The 20,142-nt window shown below is 48.2% G+C and overlaps 3 protein-coding genes and 1 long non-coding RNA gene across 9 annotated transcripts in view; 3 read left to right on the plus strand and 1 right to left on the minus strand.

Annotated features, from left to right (window-relative positions):
- Positions 1-3,743: 3,743 nt before the first annotated feature.
- On the plus strand, positions 3,744-6,838 carry HOXA2 (homeobox A2). Its single transcript, XM_074367323.1, has 2 exons — positions 3,744-5,064; positions 5,721-6,838. The coding sequence occupies exons 1-2, from the start codon at positions 4,683-4,685 to the stop codon at positions 6,458-6,460; spliced, it is 1,122 nt and encodes a 373-aa protein (XP_074223424.1). The 5' UTR covers positions 3,744-4,682; the 3' UTR covers positions 6,461-6,838.
- A 226-nt stretch (positions 6,839-7,064) lies between these two features.
- LOC123612401 (uncharacterized) lies at positions 7,065-10,974 on the minus strand. The gene is made up of 2 exons (XR_006719624.2): positions 10,717-10,974; positions 7,065-7,438 (listed from the first exon to the last, which is right to left on the minus strand). It is a non-coding gene; the product is annotated as an uncharacterized LOC123612401 (long non-coding RNA).
- A 195-nt stretch (positions 10,975-11,169) lies between these two features.
- HOXA1 (homeobox A1) lies at positions 11,170-13,837 on the plus strand. 2 transcript variants are annotated; one of them, XM_010968651.3, is made up of 3 exons: positions 11,170-11,532; positions 11,736-11,830; positions 12,317-12,452. In XM_010968651.3, the coding sequence occupies exons 1-2, from the start codon at positions 11,185-11,187 to the stop codon at positions 11,793-11,795; spliced, it is 408 nt and encodes a 135-aa protein (XP_010966953.1). In that variant the 5' UTR covers positions 11,170-11,184; the 3' UTR covers positions 11,796-11,830; positions 12,317-12,452. The 2 variants fall into 2 exon arrangements, with proteins under 2 accessions (XP_010966953.1, XP_010966951.2); XM_010968649.3 differs by having other exon boundaries at positions 11,170-11,830; positions 12,317-13,837.
- A 4,922-nt stretch (positions 13,838-18,759) lies between these two features.
- SKAP2 (src kinase associated phosphoprotein 2) overlaps positions 18,760-20,142 on the plus strand; it is a 291,337-nt gene continuing 289,954 nt past the window's right edge. For 4 of the 5 annotated variants that reach the window (XM_045505658.2, XM_045505659.2, XM_045505657.2 and 1 more), the window contains exon 1: positions 19,369-19,423. In XM_045505658.2, the coding sequence (XP_045361614.1) occupies positions 19,384-19,423 (40 nt within the window). In that variant the 5' untranslated portion in view covers positions 19,369-19,383. Of the gene's footprint in view, positions 18,788-19,368; positions 19,424-20,142 lie in introns of those variants that run through there. The other variant, XM_074367326.1, reaches the window with a different exon arrangement.

Consider the following 20,142-nt stretch of genomic DNA (forward strand, 5'->3'; position numbering starts at 1 on the left):
AAAACGCTAGATTTGTTTTGAGAGTTCTACATTCCTTGCTGCTCACATTAAAAAAATGAGAAACAAAACAAAACAAAAAATAAAGTTTTTATTCTGAATAATATCCGTGTTCAGAAGGGGTTCTTTGGCCGAAGATAAGGGTCTGCGTGGAGTCCAGGCAGAGGCGAACTGGCGGAGCAGGCCACCAGGGCCCTCCAGCTCCAGCGTGAGGCCTGGCCCGGCGGCTCGCCTGGGAGCGCGACGAATTCTCGGGAAGGCAGCTGGAGCTTCTAGCGGCAGCAGCTCTGGAAACGCCAAGCAGCCAGCCCGCTGGGCTGCCTGGTGCCCAGCTGCCACGGAGGCCGGCCATGGGCGCAGGGGCTGCGGAGTGCAGGAGAAACAAAGGAAGCGGGGCCGAGGCGCACAGGTGCCCCGCAGCCCCGCGGGCGAATAAGGTAGGGCTGTCTTCTCCTCCACCGTCTTCCTCTGGTCAAAGCGGAGCAGCCAACGCCGTAGCACGGAGACCTGCCCGCAGCGCGGAGGATGCCGAGCACTTTCTAGGAGCAATCGGACTCTTCGCAGATGCTTCGCTGTCTCAAACGCTAGGAGGAAAGAATCACTCCTATAATCGCCGCTGGGAGCAGAGAGGCTCGGAAAAGACCGAGGCTGACCCAGGTCTACAGCAAAAGGAAGGCTGAACCTCGAGGAGCCTCCCTGAGCCCTTCCATGGACTACTTGAGTTCAGCATCGGCTTCTTCCCGGAATTTGGGATTTGGCATTGTCTGGATTTATTTCCTCTGCTTCCCTCCTCGCTTTCCTTTTATGGCCCCAGGGGGAGGGGGAGAGAGAAAGAAGACTGGTATCTTTCTAATAAAAATGCAGTTTTACAAGTACTTCTTTTATTTGATGCTACAGGAGCTAAACATTACATTTCTACTCCTGAATTTAAGATAGGGCTGCGTACTGACTGGCTGGCAGAGGCAAAGGCAGTCACAGGAAAGGGAAATAGTTTCATCGTCAAATAAAAGAATTGCTCAGAGAAGGAACCAAAATCAGAAAGTGCAAACCTCAGAACTGCATCCTTAGCAACATGCTCCCCTTAAAGCTGGAAGCGAGGAACCACCTGCGTCTGGGGATCAAGAACATCTGATGTGAGAAATAGATCCCCCTTCTCCCTGGATTGTATCTTTCAGAGACAGAGATGGAAAATGTCGCCATTTTGTTTGCAATTCAAAATATACATCATCATGGCCTTTATCTTCCCCCTGAGAAGCTCTCTCAGATGAGCTTTAAAAACAGACACTGAAGCCATTTTGGGGTACCTGCTGGGTCCAAAGGAATTGCTTTTAGGGCACCTCCTCACGTTTTAAAAAAGAAAGAAAAGAAAGACTGGGAAGATGCAAAGCCAGGAAGCTGTAGAGATCTGAGTGTTTCTCTCATGCCAGAGATGCTTCCCCTACATCTGTCCTTGGGGCTTCTGCTATGTCCTTTTTTTTTTTTTTTTTCTTTTTAAAAAGTTTGGGCTGTGGAAGAAGTAGATTTGCTCCCTACCCCACCTCAGCCTCCCTGCTGAAATATGGTGACCCTCAGAAATGCAAAGCCTAGAAAACCAGTCTTTGTAAGGACTGGAGCTTCTGCCCTTTTGGTTGTTCAGCTCTGGACACAGTGGGCTGAGCAGACAGGGAGTCTTCTTTTAATGAATAATTTTAGAGAAGTGTGTAAAATTACCTGGGAGAATTCAGAACAGTGGAGATAGAGAGAGAGACAGGGAGAGAGCCAGAGAGAGACAGAGTGAGCAACCCACCCAGGGAGGAAAATCTTTCAGGGATCTCACTATTTGAACCCATTTCTAAAATCTACTCTTTAGCTGAAAGAGAACTGTTTGGAGGCTTCCTCCTTCCCTCAGGGCAGAGATTTTTAAAATGAGATTCCAATATGATTTCCCATATCTTGCCAGTCAAGACATCCATTTTGGCTTTCAAAGAAAAAATATCGATCTCAACGCCCCAGCTTCCTAGATATTAAAAAGTAATCCTTATTAAAATATCTCCCAAGTTAAAGTAATAGATTTGGGGAAGATTGCAGTGTTGAATGGTCAAAGAAAAGGATTTTCTTCCAGATGGTATTTGAATTAAGGCCTCTCAGGCAAGCAGAAAGCTCTCACCCACACAGCCCCTGACAAAGCCTCAGCGATATGGGGGCAGCGCTGCTCCCTCTCGGTGCTCCCCCTCCCCTTAACCCTCAAAATTTTCTGGTAAAAGCAAATGCCCAAAGCCACCATCCCAGAGTCCGCAAAACACCCTTCTTAAAAGCAGCCTGATAACTCTTTCTGCTGCCAAAAAATATCTTTTAAAAGACTAGTTTTCCTTGTTTACTTGCGTTTCCTCCTCTCCTCTCTGCTCGGCCACATTTGATCTTGGAAAGAGCTTGAAGCTGAAATGTGTTCTTAAGGGCCAGAAGCTGTCAAGGCTTTTGGTGAGCAAGATTGATCGCACCCAGACTTCCTTCAGAGCTTTGTTTGGAATAAAAGCAAGAAAACTGAAAAACCTCACATTTTTCCAAAATAGCATCTCTATCTGTAAGGCGATGCTCTGGGCTGGTCAAAGACGGAGGCCGCTTCATATATAATTTCCAACCCAAGCCCCCTTTGATGCCAGCCTCAGAGATGGAGTCCTATCCTTGTGCCTTGGTCGGCCTTCCTTGTTTTCTACATAGATTTTTCTCCCCCGACAATCTCTCCCTGGCCATCAGAATGATTTATTTTCCTGCCACCGATGCCTGCCGGCCTGGGGGAGTCTGATCACTTGGTCCATTTCAAAGGAAGCAAAAGCGAATCATCATTCTCAGGGTTTGGGGGAAAACAGATACCTTCAGATTTCTCTCTCAGCCTCCTCCCTTCTTTCTGGCTTGGTGGATTTTTTAGAAGTTATTGTTTGGTACCTAAAGGTGTTATCTTTTGAACCCTCCAGCACAGTCCAAGATGCGCTGAGTCTCGTCTCGAAGTTGGAAAAAAGAAAGTGAACAGAGAAACAGAACCTTTATATTTCCTCCATGGGTCGCCCTCTCTCACCCACCACACTGTTTCCCATAACTGAACCCGAGTGCAAACGTCCCTGGTGGCCAAGAATCAGGAAGGTGCAGGAGACAATTCAGGCTGCCAGGGAGGGCTCACTGCGCCTGAACCAAGAAGCCCCCATCAGAGCGACAAAAAAAAAAAAAAAAAAGACAAACCGAGAAAAAGGGGATGAAAAGAAAGGGGGAAAAAAAACAGAGAGAGAGGAACAAGCGCCTTCTCCCTCCCTGCTGCTAACTTCCAAAAGACTTCCTGGAAATCAGAAATACTCACCGCACCCGAGCCCCACGGGTATGAAACCCAGAATGCCAGGAGCCGCACGCGTTTGCTCGGGGCGGCATTTCTTTGGCTGGCCGCCGCCCTGGCTACAGGGATTTGGACACAGGGACCTGGGATTGTTGGCTCGCTTGGCACATGCATCTATCTTTCTCCAGCCACTTCTGAAAAGTTGATAGCGCAGGGAGGTCGGGAAGCTTCGAGAGCCGTCTCCCGTTTTCCGCTTCCCGGTGGAGCCAGATGCATAGCCGGCTAACAATTGGAAAAGCCGGCTAACAATGGGCTGGGGTCCGGGGTCCGGGGGCGCGGACTCGGAGCCGGGCTTGGGAGGGGGGCGAGGGCCTGCGGGAGGTTGGGGGAGGAGAGGTGGGCAGAGGAGAGAGGGAGGAGGAACGGAGAGAATAGGAAAAAAAGAGGATAAGAGGGAAAGACAGACTGATAGGAAGGAAAACAGAGACAGATGAGTTCAGAGATCCAGGAACTGGTTTTAGAAAATGTGGAGAAAAAAAAAAGAGGGAAATAAATGGGGGAATCCCCCAAAAGAATCCTTCTTCTCTTTCTCCGTTCTCTCCTTTTTTCTCTCTCTCCTCCTCTCTCTCTTCTGTCTCATCCCCCCTCTCCCTCTGCTTCTTCCTCCTGCCTTAGCAGAACTTATGTGGCTGGGATGCGGGGGCCCTCGGGTGTCAAAACTTTGAAGATTAATGGATTACTTTGTTAATGACTGCAGGCGTCAGACTGAGGTGCTTAAATGATTTGTGAGGTGCGAGGCGTCTTCCCGACAGTCCCAAACAATGCGCGGAGTGTGCGGGGGAGGCAGAGGGCAGCTGCCGGCGGGACCCGCGCAGGGCTCACCGCTCGCACGCACTCGCACACTCACACACACTCCCAGGCGCACACACCAGATCTTTGCTGATCAGGAGGCAGGCAGGCACCCTTGCCCCCACGCACTCCCAGGCATCTCCACCCACACCCACATATATGTATTTTTGCCCTGAAAAAAGTGTAAATAAAGCCTCGCTGGCCCCCAATGAGGCGTTCCTTCCCGACTTTTTTGGATCAATCAAACAGACAGTGGCTTCTTTTGATTAAAGCCCAAATTGTCATTGGGCAGAAGCAATCATGTGACAGCCAATTCGGTCCAATTTCAACCTTGTCTCCATGAATTCAATAGTTTAATAGTAGCACGGTCCCCATACGGCTGTAATCAGTGAATTAGAAAAAAAACACCCCAGCAGCGATCTTCTATGATAGATTTTTTTTTCCCTCCGTGCTCGCCTTTTTCCTGGGCCTTGCCCCCCCAAAGCCCCTCCAGAAGAGGGAACTTTTTCTCCGAGGGGGCTCCAAGGAGAAGGCCATGAATTACGAATTTGAGCGAGAGATTGGTTTTATCAATAGCCAGCCGTCGCTCGCTGAGTGCCTGACATCTTTTCCCCCTGTCGCTGATACATTTCAAAGTTCATCAATCAAGACCTCGACGCTTTCACACTCGACACTGATTCCTCCTCCTTTTGAGCAGACCATTCCCAGCCTGAACCCGGGCAGTCACCCTCGCCACGGCGCTGGCGGCCGCCCCAAGCCGAGCCCCGCGGGCAGCCGCGGCAGCCCAGTGCCCGCCGGCGCCCTGCAGCCGCCCGAGTACCCCTGGATGAAGGAGAAGAAGGCGGCCAAGAAAACCGCGCTGCCGCCCGCCTCGGCTGCCGCCGCCACCACCGGCCCTGCCTGCCTCAACCACAAAGGTCAGTCCAAAGACTTGGCCCCAGGTCCCGGGACCCTCTTCCCCTTCTGGGCTGCCCCAAGAGCGGTTATGGGGGGAGGGGAGAGTGGGCTGGGAGAGAAGGGGGAGAGGGAGAGATGCTTGGCTGCTTTCCCTTCCCCTGTGGGCTCAGGAGCGGGTTTGATGTTGAGAAAAGGGATCCTGCGCTCCACTATGAGACATATATATATATATATATATATTTTTAAGAAGGGGGTGGGGGAACTTTCCCTAACTTGTGTAATGTGGGATGATTTATTTGAGTTGGAACTGACCTCCTCTTGTCTAGTTGTCCTAGAGTTTGGCTTTTTGACAGTAATGAAGAGTGATAGATCGCTCTTGCTCAGCTAAGCAGCTGATGCATTAATTATAAATTGTGGTGTGGCTAATATAAAGTTTGCTCCCGGATGGAGAGGTTGGGGGGAACTACAGGCAGGAATTTGATGGAAGTGGAAGAGATGGGGTCTCCTCGGGTTGGGCTCCCAGGAAAGGCAGCACAATAGCTTTCCTGCATCCAGGGGCGGCCATTTTGTTGCAGTTGATCTTTTCTGCTATATTTATTCTCCAGTGGAATAACTCTGCTTGGACCCCTCCACCTCCAACTGTGCGTGTGTCTCTTGTTGGTTTCCCTTTCTGCAGAATCCCTGGAAATCGCCGATGGCAGCGGCGGGGGCTCCAGGCGCCTGAGAACTGCTTACACCAACACGCAGCTTTTAGAGCTGGAAAAAGAATTTCATTTCAACAAGTACCTCTGCAGACCCCGAAGGGTGGAAATTGCAGCGCTGCTGGATTTGACTGAGAGACAAGTGAAAGTGTGGTTTCAGAACCGGAGGATGAAGCACAAGAGGCAGACCCAGTGTAAGGAGAACCAAAACAGTGAGGGAAAATTTAAAAGCCTCGAAGACTCTGAGAAAGTGGAGGAGGATGAGGAAGAGAAGTCGCTCTTTGAGCAAGCCCTCAGCGTCTCCGGGGCCCTTCTGGAGAGGGAAGGTTACACTTTTCAGCAAAACGCCCTCTCTCAGCAGCAGGCTCCCAGTGGACACAATGGCGACTCCCAAAGTTTCCCAGTTTCGCCTTTAACCAGCAATGAGAAAAATCTGAAACATTTTCAGCACCAGTCACCCACTGTTCCTAACTGCTTGTCAACAATGGGCCAGAACTGTGGCTCTGGCCTAAACAATGACAGTCCCGAGGCCCTCGAGGTCCCCTCTTTGCAGGACTTTAACGTTTTTTCCACAGATTCCTGCCTACAGCTTTCAGATGCAGTCTCGCCCAGTTTGCCAGGTTCCCTCGACAGTCCTGTAGATATTTCAGCTGACAGCTTTGACTTTTTTACAGACACACTCACCACAATCGACTTGCAGCATCTGAATTACTAAAAACATTAAAGCAAAACAAAGCATCACAAAACAAAAACCCCTCTGACCAGGTGGTTTTGCCTTCTTTTATTCTGAGAGTTAATTTTAATTTTATTTTCTTCTCCATCCATCTACCCTCTCCCTTCTTTAAATGTTGAAGATTTTCTCTTTAGTGATTCCCCTGACCCAGTTTCAGAGCCATCTTTTTCAGATTATTTTGGAGTTTTAGTTGTTTTAAATCTAGCCCAACAATCCTCTATGTGATTTCCTGAAAGCAATATATGAGGCCTGCAAGAAAGTGATCATGTAATTGTATCTTCACTTTCTTTTTATTTTTGTATTACATTAGGATGCATTGTCATGCGTATTTTTGGTAGAATAAATTCTCCTTTGCTATAAGTAGCTTTCTTATTTTTTTTTCTCCTCCTCTTAAGGCTCATAATGGTTTCTTTTTCTTCTTTTAGTCTAACTTGGTAAATAAAATTCTGGAACAATCCATTTTCTTTTTCAATTTTAATATATTTATTAAAGGGGGCATGTCCAAAGTCTTCAACAGTCAGCAATGGAAAAGAAAGCCAAAAAATGGTTAGGGCTTCTGAGAAGTGTGGGTTTTTTCTTTTTGCTGTTGTTGTTGTTGTTGTTGTTGTTTTTTAAGGGAATGGATTTGGTTTTTCAATGTAGAGGTTCAAGCCATAGATTTAAATTGGTAATAGAAACATGATTGGGAAGCTTCAGAGCTGGGCCAAGCCCAAGCTTTTGAAAGTGGAGAAACACAGTGCCTACAGAAACCCCCAACTCCAGGAAGGAGGAACATGAAGTTTCTTTAACAAGCTACCAATAACTAAGTTATCAGGTCAATAACTAAGTTATCAGCAACTCATTTATTTATACATATTTGTTTCAAACATCTACATTCCAAACCCCTCCCCCACAAATCCCCGAACATTTTCAGTGTGGTTGATTAGTCTCCCAGCTGTTGATGGGTCCAGGCAAACAGACCTAAAAGAGAAAAACAAAAATAAAACAAAACAGAGGTTACCAGTTGGAAAATGCACTTTGGAAAGGGTTCTTTCCAATCCTTTGGTTCAGTCAAACTAGGATTATTTTCCCCCAGGGTCAGAAAAATCAATATTTCATTCTTAAATATGTTTACATGGCAAATAATGGACCATTAAATCTTTGAAGTCAGGTTAGCAAGATGAGATTTAAAATATAATGTTCCTACACCCTAGGTTATAAATTAACCCAGTTTCTAGAGAGAAAAAGCAGAAAAGCACTTTAAATGAAATACCAATAAAATGTAATCTAGGCTATGTTACTGGGTTGCTCTGTCTTTTTCTTTCCTTCTTATGTCTCCCTATGTTTATTTTTTCCCTCACTGAGCTCTGTTCTGATGGCTACTGACCGTGAGAAAACGCAGCGTGTAAGCAACATGTGTAGGGGGCGGGTTGATTTAAGAACCCGGCTCTCAATAGCAAAGGCTTGTAAGTTATTAGGAAATCGCGATCTTTCTTCCTAGGTATGCTCCCTACCTTCCCCCACTCTTTGCCCCCTTAATCCCGGCAGCGGTGGAGGCGTGTGAAGACCCTGGCCGGTCTCCTGCCCCAGGCGCAGAGCGGAGCTGAGCAGGCGGCCGGGCTGCGGCCAGGGCTAAGCCGCTGCTGTTTGCGATTCATCCTACACTCATAAATCAAACGCTTTCTATGAATGAGAATGTCATCAAAGAGATCAATTGCAGGAACACATGCACAAATAAAAATCCTCTTACGTATTTGCCGGGGATCCCGTCCGAAAGCATTAAGTTAGAAGGCGTTTAGTCATAATTCATTTTTATTGCTCTTTAAAAACAACAGCTTGGCTGAGCCGCGGATGCCGTGAACCGCTCGGGCCTCGGCGATGTTTTGTCTCCTCCTCGCTCCTTCCCCTTCTAGTAGAAGAGCCCTGAAAGAGGCTCTTTGAGCCCAGCAAGCCGCTTGCAGGCGATCATTTAAATAGTGACCAAGCTCGCCTTTCACCCACTCTCCCGGGGGGGGGTTAAAGAGACTAGCTCGAGTCTTGGGGCACTAGACCACTTGCCCAGAGGACCAAGGGTCTCCTACAAGGAGAAGTGAGCCTTAGTATTTCGTGGGGGTGGGGAAGGAACCGAGCTACGGAAGCCTGCGGGCTCGTGGCCAGAGGAAGCTGCCTTTGTGAGCCGCGCCGGGAGAGCAGAGCTCTGGGCAGCCAGCCGGGGCGGGGTTGGCCGGGCCGCGAGAGCCCGGCCTGCCGGGAGCAGTGAGCGGAGGCAGGCTGGTCGCCCGCCCGCGTGCAGCGGACGAGGGTCCGAGCGCACGCTTGTGATCCCAAGAAAAACGCTCCACCCAGGATTCCATCCTGAAAAGAGCCCCGGAGGGAGGAAGAGAGGCGGAGGGAGAGGAGCGCCAGAGGCCGAGAACAAGCAGAGGAAGGAGAGCAGCTGTGGACTAGGGTGGCTTTGTGGCTCGAGCCCTGCGGCCGGCGGCCGAGAAGGCCAACAAAGGGACAAGAAAGAGACAAGTGGGGAGAACGTACCGATGGGTTCGGCTGGGAGAGCAGATCCTCCGCAATGCCAGCCGAGACCCGCTCACGTCCTACCTCCTCCCCAACAGGAGCCCCTTCTCTACCCCTGACTGGAGGCCTGGCACTCCCAAGGAAGCCACCATCGGTAGGGCTGCCTTGCCTTTTCCCTTCTCCAGGATGAGGTTCCCCAGATGCTGCAATTTTCTGCCTCCTTCTTAACCATGATTGGGGATGGGTCAAAGGTCACAGGAAAGTACCCTTTCAAAAGGAAATGTTTAGGGGAAATATTCCTTTGCTACTGAAGGAATCCATAGTCAAATATCTGCCAGAGATGTGGACAGGTTAGGAGGGAACTCCTATATGTGGAGAACAAGACACAGAAACCTGAAAGGCTAACACATTGGAAATGTGCTTGCCTCGAGCAAAACTTCCTTCTTCTAATTGGGAAGGGAAAACTAGAGGCGAGTGGGAACCCCAAATCCACATACAATCCTCAGATAAATTTCATCTGTCCGATTCCGATGTGGCAAACATGGTCAGAGTAAAATCTGCACAGCATTGGCTACAAAACTTCTTGGATGATCTTTGGATTTCTTTTACCTAAGAATGCATCAATTCTTGGCCTCTGGCCTTTTCTCTCTACAAGCCAAGGGTTGACACGAAACCTAATAGTAAACAGCAATTAACCACCCCGTCAGCATCCGGGTAGGATGAGGGTGATGGAGAACAGGACCCCTGTCCTGGGATGACGCTCAGATTTACACGTGTCTCTCTAGAGAGAGACTTGAAGATTCACACAAGTAACTACAGTCAGTCACAAAAGGGAGGAAAAAAATGTCCCGTCCACCATCAGCCATCTGTCCACTGCCCTCCCACCTGCCAGCCCTCACCCCCACTTCAGCTGTGCAGCAGAATCGGGGTGGGGGTGGATAAAGGAGGCTTTACCATTCCTAACATCCCCCCTCCAGAAAACGAGAAACGTTGCGGGGGCGGGGATGGTAGTTTAACGTACTTTGCTGGAGCTGTGTACTAGCTCGCCTTTTGAGGTCGGGTTAGGAGGACCCAGACTCCTGGGTCCTAGGGAGCCAGCAGATGGTCTGCAGCGTACGGCCCGGCCCCCACGCTGGCCACGTCCGCTAGCGTCATCTCTCTCCCCCGCCTCCTACCCCTCAAAATCCAGCGGCGGAGTTGCTCCGGATCCCGTAGGGCTCCCAGAGCAATTCTGAATGGGGAGGAGAAAGGGGCGGAGAGCGAGGAGAGAGGGAGGGCGAAGAGCCGGGCCACCCCCGACCTCTTCCGGCAAGCTTAACTCCCAAGGCTCACTCGCTCCCGGGCGTCGAATTACAGAAGCTCCCCGTTGCCATGCTAATAGCCAGTGGGGGGAGGGGGGAAGGGGGGAAAAGGGGCTTCAAGACCCTCCTTGGAGAAGGGAAGTTTCCTTTCTTGCCCTCCTCCCATCCACGCCCACTCGAGATCTTCCCAGCCAGCCAGCCCTCTGCGCACTTTCCTCTCCTTCCGGAGTTTGGAGAGTTGGTGGCCCAGATTCGTCATACGCCACAGTTCTCGGCGCTCCTCACAGTCCCACGGCAACACAGCAGGGACCGCAGTGAAAGCGCCCGGGGAGCGACTCTTCCAGCTCCTCGCGTTACGGGCTCGGCCTCTGTGCTAGTGGCGGCCCACAATGCTCCCGCCCACTGATTCCCGACCCAAGAGAGCGCGGAGCCCTCTTTGCTTCTCACCTCTTGCCAGTTCCTCTTTCTGTGCACCGTGGGGAGGGGGCGGTGACTGGGGATGCCTCCCAGCACCCCCTCCCGGAGAAGGGTGGCGATCGGAGTCAGCGCGCGCAGAAGGCAGCCTCCGCTGCCCGTCGCCCCAGCGCTCCGAATCTGCCCCTGCAGCCGCCGCAGCTGCTGCTGCCGCCCGAGCTGCCTGGGGGGGCGACTGCGCGTCACCTAGACTGAGGAGCGCCGGGGATTTAAATGCCACTGAAACGGTGATCCATCACCGCAGGAGCCAGCAAACTTTCGCAGGAGGCTCGGCCATTGGCTGATACAGTCACGTGCCTCTCCCCTAGCGCCCTCCGCCCTCCCGCCCCCCCTCCTGCGCACTGTACATTCATATCATTTTTCTTCTCCAGCCCCATGGAGGAAGTGAGAAAGTTGGCACGGTCGCCCAGAGCTTCGCAGGACCCGGTCACTCAGTGACAGATGGACAATGCAAGAATGAGCTCCTTCCTGGAATACCCTATCCTCAGCGGTGGCGACTCGGGAACCTGCTCAGCGCGAGCCTACCCTTCCGATCATGGAATTACAACTTTCCAGTCGTGCGCGGTCAGTGCCAACAGCTGTGGCGGCGACGACCGCTTCCTAGTGGGCAGGGGGGTGCAGATCAGCCCGCCCCCCCACCACCACCACCATCACCACCCCCAGCCGGCCACCTACCAGACTCCCGGGAACCTGGGGGTGTCCTACTCCCACTCGAGTTGTGGTCCAGGCTACAGCGCGCAGAACTTCGGCGCGCCTTACAGCCCCTACGCGTTAAATCAGGAAGCAGAAGTAAGTGGTGGGTACCCCTCGTGCGCTCCCGCTGTTTACTCTGGAAATCTCTCATCTCCCATGGTCCAGCATCACCACCACCACCAGGGTTATGCTGGGGGCGCGGTGGGCTCGCCTCAGTACATTCACCACTCATATGGACAAGAGCACCAGAGCCTGGCCCTGGCCACGTATAATAACTCCCTGTCCCCTCTCCACGCCAGCCACCAAGAAGCCTGTCGCTCCCCTGCATCAGAGACGTCTTCTCCAGCTCAGACCTTTGACTGGATGAAAGTCAAAAGAAACCCTCCCAAAACAGGTCAGTCTTGCCATTCCAAGATTGCTCCTTGATGATTCTGGAAGGAGCTGGTATGCTTAGTTTCCAAGGCAAATTAATCATGTTTTTTCCCCCAAGTTTTTGTTTCCCACTAGTGTTGTCGGGTGTTGGGAGGTTGCCCAGGTGCAGTTGGGGCAAAGGAACATCTGGGACTGTTGTGGTTCCAAAGGGGCTGGGCTTTAGAGGTTTTGGAAGTAGGAAATGGGGAAGTAGGTAGGTGTGTTTGTGTGTGTAGGGGGGCGTTCTGTTAATATCTCCAGGATCTATTAATCACTGGTCTGATGAAGTTAATGGTCGGCTTCAGATTAACAACGTTTACACCTCATCACTCACACTCTCCAGCACAGTTTGTGTTGAGAAATTCTTGATTCCTCCTTTACCTTAATGTTGCTCTGAAGGGTGTAGGGAATCTCTTATCAATTATAAAAATTTTACTTTTTCTCTCATCACTTCCCACCTTGCCCCCAGGGAAAGTTGGAGAGTACGGCTATGTGGGTCAACCCAATGCAGTGCGTACCAACTTCACCACCAAGCAGCTCACGGAGCTGGAGAAGGAGTTTCACTTCAACAAGTATTTGACGCGCGCCCGCAGGGTGGAGATTGCCGCGTCCCTGCAGCTCAATGAGACCCAGGTGAAGATCTGGTTCCAGAATCGCCGAATGAAGCAGAAGAAGCGAGAGAAGGAGGGCCTCTTGCACATCTCTCCAGCCACTCCACCGGGAAGCGAGGAGAAGGCCGAGGAATCCTCAGAAAAGTCCAGCTCATCACCCTGCATTCCTTCCCCGGGGTCTTCTACCTCAGACACTCTACCTACCTCGCACTGAGGCCGCCCCAGCCCCACACTCAGCAGCCCAGGCTAGTCCTCCGGCTGGGACTTCTTACCTAAAGCACATTCTTAGCTTATCTTCCTTTCCATTTACAATCTCTCTCTTCCTTTCTGATCCTATCTGGGGGACTCCTGGCCAAGATAATGTATTTCCAGAGAATTCTGGAATAGAGACTTGATGGGGAAGGGAAAGAGGAGGGAGTGTTGGCTCCTTAATGCAGACTGAGTGCCAGCATCAATTTTCTGATGGCCCCTAACACTCCTACTTTTAGGAGATTTCCACAGAACCTACTGTTCCTTTCAGATGCCCTTTGGAATATAGTCTCCTTGCCAGCAGAATCATGTCAGAGGGAGGCCCCTTATCTTTTATCTATGTGTATATTTACAGTTCTCCCCTACTTTGCCCATAAAGCAGGCTAGAGAAAGAGGAGAGTCCAGGAGCTCATGAAGAAGAGATGTACCATGAGCGTGTTTACACAATTAATTCATTCCTTAATTTAATTCAATTTCATAGTGTTTGAGTTTGCTGGTTGTAAATACTTTGTCCTGAAAGATTTATCTTTACACAGATTTTCTAGAAATGTTTAGATTAAGTGACTAAAACAGGGTGGGCAAACTCTTAAAGCTGGTACAACTTTCAATGTGATTGTAGGTTAAAGAATAAAAGATCTCACTTAAAATCAATCAGATGCCTCAGAGGGTAGCCTCAATTTGTTCTTTCAGTGAGTTAAGAAGGCCTGCAGAATACAAGGTCAGAAACCTTACTTCCTGTGCTGAGTCTCTCCCCATCCCCACCCCTTTCTTGTTTCTCTGGCCACACTCTAAAATTTGTGCTAGATTATTCGGGTCCTAAATGTACTCTTTGAACCAGCTTCTTCTTTCCACAGTTACCTTAGCTGGATATGATGTATTTTCAACTCAATCGTTAATGTGATGGATGGCACAATGAATGTATATTTTGTGTGATTCGTGAATAGGCTTTTGCATGTCGCACAATGTTTTGATGTCCCTAAAGTACCACACTGAGTTCTATCAGTTAGTTAGCCTTTGTGATATTCCCCATTTCCTGTACAATCATGAGCAGCTCTGAGATCTGGAGTGATATGATCCAGAGCAGAGTTTACGGGTCTTAAGATGTCTGTAATAAATATATTCAAGTTTCAGATATGCTTAAGCATCCATGTATTTGGCTTGGCTACAGTTTGTTGGTTCCGACAAAGTTGGCTCATTTCATGTGGGGAAGGGGAGAAGGGTGGTGTGTATTTTCAAAGATATGGATCATGTTCTTGAAAAAAAAAAGAGTAAATGCTTTTCATCATGTAGCTGAAGCTTCCCCTGTAAGTGTAACTGCACCTAGCCAACGTCTATGTAATAGGTTGATTTTCTTTAAATAGCAACAGCTTCTTTATCGTAATCAAAGTTCATCATGGAAAAAATGAATGGTGAAGAAATTTATGGAGCAGATCTATTTTTGAAACAAACATGGATACTTCCTGGGTCAAGTGCTAACCTTTTCACCTCCAACTGAATGTTGACATATATATAAACAGAATCCCCTTCAAAAGCCGAAACTCTTCAGTCAGTCTTTCCTCACATCAGTGAACCAAGAGCTGAGAGATTCACATTTAATTAGCTCCAGTATAAAGCTGTTTGAGGATGAGGCCCCCACGCCACCTCTCTTTCTTTCTTTCTTTTTTTGGATTGTCAGATAGTGCGCCAAGTATTCCACCCTTTAAATTGAGTGTGGTCTGTTCTGAGTAAACCCTTGTATCCCTCCTCCCAGTCCTCCTGTCAATATCCACCCTTTCCTGACACTTTTTAACTCCCACCCCCAGTTCCTTCTGGGTTACACATCTCATTCCCGTCCAATTCAGCTTTTACTTCACAGCCATCATGGCTCTAATGGGTCTACAGTTCGAATTCCATGCCACATAACCCAGAAAAAAATTTTATTTTCTCCTCTGGGTTCAACAGGTTTTTCCAGGTGAACTTGTGGAAGCCACGAGGAAGTCTCTCAACATTCAAGTTGCTTCTGACCAACGTAAGAATCTGCTGCTCTCAAGGAGAGGAAGCCAGCAAATCAGAGTTCAAAGTGGCTCTCCTCCTAGACCTCTTACCACAGTTTCCTTTACTTTCACGAGTTTTTGAAAGCTTTAATTTAGCCCCAAGAGTAGAGCAGAAATTTTACAGCATGACAAACAAATACAGACATATGACTTCCTTCCTCACCAAAGGGTGTTATACAAAGGATGGGCTGGGATTGGACTGGGGAGAGAAATCCTACAAAAACTTGTTATTTGCAGGCCTCCTGGTGTATCCCTGAAATTTCCTGTAGTTCCCTGTTAAAAGGCAGCAAGCCCGGACTCTGCAGGCGCAGTTGCTGCGGCCATATCAAGGGCACCCTGTGCCCTCCCCTCAGCTCCTGGGTTCTGAGATTGCTTCTAAAAGACTCAAGTGGATGGAGAAAAACTTCAAAGTCGGCCAACTCTTTCTTTCATTTCCCGCCTGGCTTTATATAGTATCTTTTGTTTATTAGTGTAAGGCCACACAGCAAAACAGATGGCTGGTTTCCAAATACTTTAATGTGTTAAAGTGTCATTTGCATGCCACTGCCGAGATTTCAATATCTAAAAGCAGGGCCGGCCTGCTGGAATCCCAAAGATTCCAATCTTCAAGGTGCTGGTTTAAATGTAGTTGAGAGAGAGGAGAACGATGAATTATGGCTAAACATCTCAAGCCTTTTCTAGGTCATGGAATAAATCAGTTAACAAGCAATGCATTTAGGAAACATTAATATACCTTTCAACGAGGAAAACATTTGTATCTTTTTAGTTGTCCCAATCGATTAAATCAAAGGTGCTTAACACATCCTATTTCAAGGTCTCTCTTTTTCTGTTTTGGTCTCTGAGGAGCATGGTTAGCTCCTTAAAAATGGCAGCCATGGCAACTAAAATGACAGAAGAGAGAAAACAGAAAATAACGTTTTGTTGATAAATTTTAAAGGGACAAGAGTCTCAGTTAGGAGCTTGGGATCATTGCAATATAAAATTCCAGTTTCCAAATGATTTTTTTCTCACTTCTCTCACATTCATTCAGAGTTCTCCAGAAATTCAGGGTGTCCCCAAACTAGGCTGAGTTGAAATCGTGCTGTGGTTCTGAAGTCTGCTCTCAGCTTCACCTTTGAAAGTTTACTTTTGGAGGCTATTCAGATGCTGTGGTGTTTTCCTCTGGGGCAATCAGATTCAAACCGATCAATATTTACTCAGTCTGAAAGGGTTGTTGAAAAGGCTGCTAACAACAAACTGCTTAGCTGCTCACCCCCGTTTAATCTCAGGTTCACCGAAAGTTCAAGAAGAGATGAATGCAGTGATGGGTCACTTTAGAATGAGTCCCAGCGGTTTATCTGAGCTCTCTGCTAAAGGCAACAATTACAGTTCCATCCCTCTTTGGGAAAAGGGGCAACTTTCATATTATTCTTTTGCTAAACAGTGCTTACAAGAAACTTAAAACACTTTCCACTCCCTTCCTGGCTTTTTTTTTTTTTTTTTAGGGGTGGGGTTGGGAGGGGGGTCTGCCCTTCTCCTACCTCCTCTTCTAGCTTTCTGCCAGTCCACTAGGTTTCATTCAACTCAAAACAAATTACACTGAATATTTTAAAAACGTTAAATTAGACTGACAGGAGAGATCCGATTTATTTCAGATGCCATGAGCTATGAAATGAAGCTCTTTGGGCCATTAGAGTTTATCTTCTTTGCGAAAGTACAGGGCAAGATTGAATTGAAATCCATTTGCGTTTGAGTAATATCGACAATCAGAGCCCCCAAATCCATCTGAGGCGGCTGTTTAGACAGGATTGGGGGGAGCGGAGTGGGGAAGTGACTTGTATAGAAGCAAATACCTCAGGTGGAAAGTCAACTTTAAAATTTTATGCCCTTCTAGTACACGAACTGCTGAGATGAAAAAGGAAAGCCCGAGGAAGCCAGTGGGGAATGGTGGGAGAAGATGCTGGACACTGAAGCTAATTGCTACAGCTCTTCGGAGGTCAAAGTTCATGTAATCACTGCATAAATGCATACTAAATAGGGATTTATTAAGCTTTTCTGATGGCTGAGCACATCTGTGGGGGAAAAAAAGTCACTGCTGTATGTGTTTCCTCCTGAAGAATAATCATCCTTGCAGTAGAAGCTCTAGGAGTCTGAGTCTTTAATTTACTATTTTGAATGACAGGCAACACTTGCTTTTAAAATTTTGAAATCAGTGCATGAACAGCATCTTTCTTTCTTTCTTCCTTTTTGGATTTTTAAAATAGATTTTATTTTTTGCATCTTTCTTTATATTGAATGGGACTGTAAAATACCTCTCTCACTCTTAGAAATGCTGTTTTCAATACACACAAGAACATGAGTTAGTATGTCCCTATCAAATAAACTACTCACTAGATGGCTAACTTTGGTGACCCTCTGCTATAGATAATCTACTTTTTGCCTTCATTTCTGAGAGCATCCATCTGAGATGGCTGTTTAGACAGGACTGGGGGGAGCGGAGTGGGGAAGTGACTCCAAAAGTTCTGCCTTAAGACTTCTTGTGCCTAGGTGACCAGAATGGAAAGGAATCCATCTATCCAAACTCTCATTTTATGAATCAGATAGATAAGGCACCCAGACATAGATCGGTTTAACTTAGAGCACATAATATGAATATTCTTACTTTCTAAATAAAAACCAGAGTGGCTTAGAACCTGAAGCCAGTGCACTTAATTTTAAATTCCTGATTTGATCTTGCTCCTTCTCATATATTCTATGTGATTTGGTTCAGGCTGGATATTGCTTAAATTTTTCCACTTCTGGTTTACCAGTCACCCACTCAGTCAGGTCCTTGATTTTGAGGCCATCAGGATTACTGAATCTTTGAAACATCTCCCAGTTGAATGTTTCTGCCATTTTGTTTGAACAGCAAAACATTAGGCTACTTACTTTTAAAGACATATGTTCTTAAAATATAAAAATAGAGACAGAGTGAGCAGGTTCAATATATGTGTATGTGTGTATGTATATATGTATGTGTGTGTGTGTGTGTATACATATATATGTGTGTGTGTGTATATATATATATATATATATATATATTTGTTTTTAAACCTAGACTAGGGAAGAATAAATGAAAGAAGAGTTGCCTGCACCCAAGATAAAACTCCTTTAAATTATCAGGAGGTATCAGCTAGGAAGGGCTTAGAGATCAAGGACCATTTCAGGGGTGTCTGAACCCTGAATCTTTTTTTGGTCTTTGTTTCTGTTTGGTTTGTGGCACAGCATATCTTCCTGAATGTTCTGGTTCATATTTCTTGATTTTCTCCACGACTCACTCATGTACCTAAAACATGCACGTGGGTGCAAACCCACAGGCACCCCAAACCCCCAAAATTAACAAAGTTTCCTTGCAACAGAACTTTTCCTTCCTCAGTGGGGTCCTACTGATCTCAGCAGAACCTGCTGCCCAAAGGGACATCTATGGCTGTCAGTGTTTGAAGAGCTGAACTGAAATCCCTAGCGTTTTACAGCCTTTATTTTTAATAACACCAGTCAGCAAATACAGCTGACCTTTGGGTTGCAGAACCGAAAACCTAATATCAATCAAACTACTCTGCTCCGCAGACGTTAGCCTATGAACTCTTTCCCCCTCAATCCCAAATCCCAATTATGTCCCGCAAAATATTCTGGAAAGACTGCAGTTTGGACTTACTGTGAATAAATGAAAAGCCCAGTGTTTCTTTTTCAATATTTCCAGACGCACCTCAAATGTGTCTCCATTAAAAAAATTCCATTAAATTTTTCTTGTCAAAAACGTGTTTGTAAAACGTCTAGTCACAAGGCTAAACTATAGAAATCAGATTGTTTTACGTCTTCCTTTCAGGCTTGGGTGGTTACTTGGTTGGAAAAAAAAAAAAAACTCCAACTGTTTGCAACAGAAAATAAAGGAAAAATTATTGAATGACTCTTCAAATCGGGAGACTTTTTAGCCACGCTGGACATTGCCCAAACTACAACCTACTGCCTTTTCAAAGAAAAATCGCCGCAGACCCGTAACGAGAAGGCAGAAAGCAATGATTTTAAATGGTAGGAGACCCCCCCCCCCGCGCACCCCCTCCCTTCAATGCCCGCCAAATATCACCAGTGCGGTCTGGGAACGTATGAACGGGAATTTTCCATTACAAGGAACAAATGGGGTCCCTGCTTCAGGGAGCGCAGGGGGCAGCTGCCCGAGCCTCGCGGGGACCCACGCCTGCCTCCCAGCGGCCCGGCTGGCGCAACTAGCTTGGGGGATGGGGTTAGGGGTGCCGCCCGGTCCCTGCGGGACAGCGCGGGTGGAGGGGAGCCCCGACGGCATGGCTACGACCACTTTCCCCCTTCGCTCCCCCGGCTTCTCTTTCCGAATTCCGGAGCAAACGCCGCGGCTCCCGTTCGCGTCCTCGCGGGACCCACGCGGCGCGGAAGGAGCAGCTTCCGGGCCTTCCGAGTGTGTGGGCGCCGCCGAGCCAGCCGAGTGCCCGCGGGCTTGACCGTGAACGCCGCGGGAGTCGGGGCGCGCCCCCTGCGGCGGCCGAGAGCCCCGCCTTGTCTCCGGGGACCACTTCGCCTCCCGCTTCCTCCTTCTTTTCCCGCCAGCACCCCTGCGCCCGGGGGTGCTCCAGGAGGGAGTCGTAGGAGCTGGAATGGAGAGCTCAAGTGCCTCAGGCGGCCGCCTGACTCCCGGTGAGGGCCTAGGCCTTAGAACATTCTCCTGAGGGCAGGAAACCGGGTCGGAAGACCAGCCCCCTAGTTCACCTTTTTGAGATTTGAAAGGGGAGGGAGGCTTTAATCCCTGCCCGCGCCCTCCTCTCAGATATTTTCAAAATATATTTAATTGAGTAACGCATGCATTCCCTTCTAGTTCAGCTTACATGTTTTGAGGTAGAGGTGAGGGTTGCAGTGTGATGAGTAGAACTTTCTAAACCGTGAATGTTCCTGGAGAGACAAGTGCTTCTCTACTCAGGGAAACGTCCTTGTTTCTCGGATGTCCTCTCCTCATTCAGCTCCAGAGTTAGACCCTGCCTTGCCTCAAGTCTCCCTTCTTTCTAGAAAGTCTCCTGTACTACTTCTGACTCTTTCAGCTGATCCCCTCCTCAGAGCTCCATCTTTTGCACTGGTAGCTTTGTTATAGAGCAGCTAAAGGAGGTTGTGAGCTCGACTCTCCGTGTGTGTTAGTCTGGGCTCCCGCTATGGGGTCTTAAGCTTCTTAAGGGCATGGCTCTTGACATCCAGTATGACGAGGCAATCCCTCTGGAATGTACTCAGGACTGGAATTCAGGACACTTGTGTTTAGTCTTTTCTCATTCACAGTATAAGCTTGGGTAGGATACTTAATTTTTCTATACTTGGGAGATTCTTAAGTTACAAAATCAGGTGAATGTTCGTCTTGACTTTTAAGTTAT

Source organism: Camelus bactrianus, chromosome 7 (assembly GCF_048773025.1).
Source record: "Camelus bactrianus isolate YW-2024 breed Bactrian camel chromosome 7, ASM4877302v1, whole genome shotgun sequence".
In the NCBI taxonomy this organism is placed as follows: domain Eukaryota; kingdom Metazoa; phylum Chordata; class Mammalia; order Artiodactyla; family Camelidae; genus Camelus; species Camelus bactrianus.